Source organism: Dendropsophus ebraccatus, chromosome 8, assembly GCF_027789765.1.
Source record: "Dendropsophus ebraccatus isolate aDenEbr1 chromosome 8, aDenEbr1.pat, whole genome shotgun sequence".
Taxonomy (NCBI): domain Eukaryota; kingdom Metazoa; phylum Chordata; class Amphibia; order Anura; family Hylidae; genus Dendropsophus; species Dendropsophus ebraccatus.
Genome location: NC_091461.1, coordinates 58316075 through 58321748, shown reverse-complemented (window position 1 = coordinate 58321748; position 5674 = coordinate 58316075). Strand labels below are relative to the sequence as shown.

At 39.7% G+C, this 5674-nt stretch overlaps 1 protein-coding gene across 2 annotated transcripts; it reads right to left on the bottom strand.

The window, feature by feature from the left end:
* Positions 1-1209: 1209 nt before the first annotated feature.
* On the bottom strand, positions 1210-5465 carry LOC138799395 (beta-microseminoprotein-like). 2 transcript variants are annotated; one of them, XR_011364255.1, is made up of 4 exons: positions 5056-5079; positions 4778-4880; positions 3100-3205; positions 1210-1431 (listed from the first exon to the last, which is right to left on the bottom strand). XR_011364255.1 is itself a non-coding variant. In XM_069980503.1 (4 exons), exons 1-4 carry the CDS (start codon positions 5368-5370, stop codon positions 1305-1307), a joined length of 339 nt encoding a protein of 112 aa, XP_069836604.1. In that variant the 5' UTR covers positions 5371-5465; the 3' UTR covers positions 1210-1304. The 2 variants fall into 2 exon arrangements, 1 of the variants encoding a protein (XP_069836604.1); XM_069980503.1 differs by lacking the exon at positions 5056-5079 and adding an exon at positions 5368-5465.
* Between the last annotated feature and the right edge of the window lie 209 nt (positions 5466-5674).

Sequence of the window (5674 nt, the reverse complement as noted above, 5' to 3'; positions counted from 1 at the left end):
CTGTACAGTTCTCCCGCTTTCAGCATCTAATTACAGATGCTGCCCAGGCGGGGGAGAGTCTGTTACAGGCATTCTATGTCCGTGTTTTGTGAGGAACACGGAACATGGGAATGCAGCCTTAGATTTCCCCTCCTGAGCTTCTACCTGTGTCTTCCTCTCCTGACAGAGCTGCCCTTTAGCTCTGATAACTCTTCTTACAGCGGTTCTCCCTTTCTTCTCACAAGATGCGCCGCGTCCTTACCGCTTCCGGGCCCTGGCTCCTTTGGTGCTTCCGGATCTGGTCCCCTCTCTGTCCTTAGTTTCCTCTTCTGTGTGGCTGCCTGTGAACTGACTAACAAGTTGCCTCTCTCCTCAAATAGCATCCAATACCCAAAGGGTCCCCTTAAGGGGGCTGCACTACAGGGGGCCTTATCCTTAGGTGTGGGTGCACAGTGGGGGGCATTTTCACTATGATGGGGTAAGGGTGCACAGCAGGGGAAATTATCACTATGTGGGGGTGCACAGCAAGGGTAATTATTACTATGGGGGTACAGCATGGAGCATTATTACTATATGGAAGAAAGTGCGGGGCCTTAGATGATTGTCTGACAGGTTCTGAAGAGATAGATTATAGTCAGAAAAAAAATAGTGGTCTGGGCCAGATGCTGAAGAAAAGAGAAAGGCCTGCCTGCGCCAGGTATCCCCAAAGCTCTCCCGAGCAGCCGGGCGTCTCATTGGAGAAGCTCGGAGACGCTTGGCTGCCGGGAGAGCTTCGGGAGAATGACAGAGGCTCTTGGTACTTACGGAGCCTCTGTCATTCTCCCCAAGCTTTCTCGGCAGCCGAGCTGTATTCGATTGGCACATTTTATCGAATCCAACCAATATTCGCGAACCTTGCAAAACCAATTTTCAGCTGCCTCGCTCATCTCTACCCATAACACTGGGATGACTGTGAGATTGAATGTAATATGAACATTTTCCGATATATTCAGAGTGCCCCTTGAATGTCCTAACACTTCAGTCAAGTAGAGGTGGTGGTGATACATGGATGATATGTTTGTTGTAAGGACAGGTTCTCAAGGACAATTTAAGATTTTGAAACCAAATGTAGGTATCAGAATAAATTAGATATAATCAAGAACAGATATAAAAACTGAAAAAAAGAGGAGAAGTCGCATTGTTGTGCACCATTAACAAAAAGCTGTTTGGTTTACTGAGCAAGAATACATATTCTACTGGAAGAAATATTGTTTATTCTGTAATTCTATATAGAATGCAAATGCTGTGTTTATTTCAATGTGATCTGTTTGTAGTGAGAAATGGATTTAGCCGACCGCGGAGAAATCACACCCCTCGTTTGGATTATCTTTTCTAAACACGCTGTACTGGCAGGTCTCCTTGTCAAAGACGGCTACGCATTCCTTTTCATCATAGTAGACATGTGAGGCACCACTAAATTAAAAAAAAAAAATAGATTATAAGTTATAAAACCATAAAAATCATTAACGCATACATTTCATATTTAAATGTGCACTATAGTAATGCTGTATCCCAAATCATCTTATATCCTGCCTTAAATGGGTGTAATGAAAAGATACAAAAATTAATGCTTGACAAGCACCATACAAACTTTTTAATGCCCAACTATTGCTTTTCAGATTTTACAGATGCAATTGGTAAAATCTAGGTTGTGGGCAGATTTCCTGGCAAAGTCAGGGCTTATACACATGTGCCAATTTATGGAAGGCGTGAGGTGTTCATATCTGTCATTAAAAACAACTTTGCATATAAAGACCTCAATATCTAACAAAGTTTGTAATTCACTGCATTGGCCACTAGGTGTCACTGTTTAGCTCCACTACCCATTGTCATTGAATTCTTATCAATAATAAAACAGAGTTTTGAGGGTGACCAGGAAGTGAGGGCGACAAGGAGGGTGACCTGGAAGTAAGGGCAGGAGATCAAAGCTCTGCTCCAATGCTGTCAATCACAGTGCAGGGAGTGAACAACAGACATCAGAGACACAGCTCCACATTAGATTTATAGGGTATTATACATAGCAGAGTTGGAGTACTCTTGAAAATATTAAATCACCAAAGCTAAATGTCAAATTTGCAACCAAGTCACTACCCTTTTATATATCAACTATTTAGAACCATCTTTAGACACGTGCTATATGTATTCTGCACAGGGCAGGGGTTGCCAAAAGAATGGCTACACGGCACCTCCACATAGCATCAGCTCTGCTCCCTGAATGGAAGATAAATGAAAGGCTTTACCTACTTGTCAGCACTAGAGATGAATGAGTCAGTTCTAAACAAATGAAATGTATGGGATGTTTTAGTGAATTGCTTAATTAAAGGTGTAGTGTCCCAGTACGGGTATGCCACTAAGTCCTGTATCCCACCTGTCCAAAGGAAACTCTGTCAGGTGTTGGCACAGCTGAAGGAAAGACAACAGTTAACTGTGTGTTCTTTGCCCAGTTGTTCAAGCTTGGGACTCGTACTACCAAACCTGACACTCACTGGATTTGTTTGGCATAAGGCAGTCTTCTTCTTCTTCTGTCTTCTGATTGTAACAGTGAGTACAAGAGTCTACACAAAGCCAATACAGCCCATCTCAGTAAAGTGCTGTACTACCTAGGCAAGGTGCCCAAGGAAGCCCCCTAACCTACTCAACTCATTTAAACTAATAGTAGTGGATCACCTGAATGAGGAGTGGTTGAGTGGTCTACCCTAATAAGGGAAGGGTCAGTTGCTTAGAATTCTAGGAATAAGCAGTTGCTTAGAGTTTTTAAAGTGGAAAAAAAAAGTTTTCAAAATCAACTGGTTTCAAAAGTTATACAGATATGTAGCTCCTACATAGCTCCTATTTAAAAAAAAAACAAAAAAAAAAACTTCTTTTCAGAAATTACCTGTAATTTTAAATATCTTAGAGATGTCAGAATGCAAAAAAGGAAAACCCCATAGCACAAATGTCTGCATGCATGGATACCATAGAATCTATTGCATCAAATGATATACACCCCAGACATTTTTAGCATTTTCCTTCTTATGTTTATTTTTTCCCAGTATGAAAAAATCCTAATATATTGACCCTATTGGAAATGGAACATCTTACACATCGCAGCAGGTTAGGGATCCATCGTCGTAACAGTTACAACTTAAACATTCCCTTGGTCTCCAAGATGAGCCATATGCATGAATTTCTCCATCGTAATCGCATCCTAAAAAAATTAAAGTACCTATTTAATTCTCAATGCACAAGCACAATGCAAATCTGTCACTATTTTACATGATAGAGTGTGAAATACAAATCTAGACTATGTTCCCACGACGTACAGAAGATCACAATTAGTGGCCATTGTTGTAAAACAATGGTCGGAATTAATATTCATGATTTACAACAATGATTATTGTTTTGCATTAAACAACGGACGTTAACTAAAGAACGGTCATTTTTAGTACGTCATGGGACCATAGCCTTAAAGTGTAATGGTCACAAAAAAAAAGTAAAGAAGAGACATGCACTGCCACATACCTTTCTCCCCACTTTGTTTTTGTGTGAGAGAGACAAACCCATAGACACATTATGTGGCAAGCTAGGTCATGTTATACAGAACAGTTAGAGAACGCACTGAGGACTTCTCCTGGCTCATTCTCATGATTGGCCATGTTCTGAAGACTAAGCCCCGACCAACATTTTTATAGTGTCAATTTTTGGTACCTAAAATAAGTACAAACTGACATTGTTTGTCCACTTCCTGAACGTATCAAACTAGAAGATACCTCCTTTAAAGGAAATAGATTGATAGATGGATGGATGGATAGATAGATAGATAGATAGATAGATAGATAGATAGATAGATAGATAGACAGACCTGTGGGAACATTTTTAGTAAAAGGCTGGGTTCACACTGCGCTTTTGCAGTATGTTTAACATATACATTTTTAAAAGATTACGTTTAACGCAAACAAAAATGCGTTAATGGAAAAATGGATTCAAAAGAATTGCATACAATTGCATCTATTTTTCCATCCTTTTTTTTTTTATAAAACCCATACTTTAAAAGTGTCACTGTCGTGAAAAAGTTTTTTTGCAGAAATCAATAGTCCAGGTGATTTTAAGAAACTTTGTAATTAGGTTTATTAGCCTGATTTTTTATCATGAAAAAGCAGTTTGAAGCTCTCCCCCCTGTCTTCATTATTCTCCTATGGTGAGAGGGAAATGAGACACCAAAACAGGACAACAAAGAGTTAATCTACAGCAACATCACCCTCTATCTCCTCTGACAGTCAGCACTGACCTCTCTGACCTCTGAATATGCTGTCACCCAGCTCCGTGTTTGTGTTATCCTGTGTTCTCAGCTCTCTGCTGCCAGCTAACTCCCTCCTCCCTCCTCCACTCTCTATAGAACAGACAGAGTTGTGTCTGATGCAACAAGTCACAATTTCCTGATTTTTTGCAGTGGATGACAGAAAGGAGAGGAGGGGGGGACCTGGGAAAAGGCTTTTTAAATGCAGATAATGCCATATTTGCCTAATAAACCCAATTACAAAGTTTCTTAAAATCGCCTGGACTATTGATTTCTGCAAAAAAAAATTCATGACAGTGACTCTTTAAACTTACTGCAAAAACGCAGTGTGAACCCAGCCTAACTTGTGCAAACTTGCAGCGTGAAATCCGCTACAGATACGGTATGTGTGAATCTAGCCTTTAGAATAACTCAACAATGACTGATTCATGGTATAGGACCACATATTCCTAACATTGGCTAACATTGCAGCCCAAAACTTACCTTCAGGCTCTCCAGGTTTCCGGGGTTCTGTGAAAAAGCAGGCGGCATTACAGACGTCTACAAAGATCCCAGTGCCAAACAAAGCAATCACCAAAAGGTATTTCTGAAAGAAAAGGCAAAGTTTTACACTTTATCCATGAGTGTGGTGGATGATTTTACTTCCATGTCAATTCTTTGGGCAGATTGCAGATCGCACATGAGAAATCCTATAGAATCGATGGGACAGGAGCAAACTCCTGAAATTCGGTGCCTATTCCATAGTGTGAATATATCCTTACAGGCCCAGGAGTAAACAAGGATATTATTTCTGGATCCTATGAAAACAAAGCTCTGTGCATTAGTCTGTGGGTAAAATGCCAGTAATTTACATTAAAACAAGAAGAAAAAAAGAAGAAAGAAAACCTGCTGCAAGTTTTTTAGGCATTTTGTGTCATTTTCTTAACCTAAAAAAAACACTCTGAAAAATTTGAGTCTGTAGCTGGGAGTCAATTAGTAAAAGTTAAGTGAGAGAAAAGCTTTATTTTTTTTTTCCATAAACAAACAGAGTTGCCTTTTGTAACCTAAAGGACATATAACAGTGATGTACGTACCATTGTGAGACGTTCTCTGCAATTGCTGAGTCTCTGTAAAGAGCCGTATTTAAATTCAAAGCTAAGTAAACATTATAAAAATTCTTCCTGGGAAACTTGCATCTTTTCTCGTTGCATCATTCTTGATATAGTTATTTGGCGGGGCCCTTTCTTTATCTGATTTCCAGACTACAATAATATTGTGTACACAGTTAATCTGTTGTTGGACAACTACATCTTGTTGTTCTATTTGTTTTATCTACTTTTTTTTATTTTTTCATAGGTAGTTATATGCATGTGGTATGTACCTGGCCACCGTGACAAATGC

Bases quoted from the DNA above. Each gene is read 5' to 3' on its own strand.
- LOC138799395 (XM_069980503.1), bottom strand. The intron at 3,206-4,777 runs GTAAGTTTTGGG...TAATTTTTTTAG, and splicing joins GAAACCTGGAGAGCCTGAAG to GATGCGATTACGATGGAGAA. The intron at 1,432-3,099 runs GTAAGATGTTCC...TTTTTAATTTAG, and splicing joins TCCCTAACCTGCTGCGATGT to TGGTGCCTCACATGTCTACT.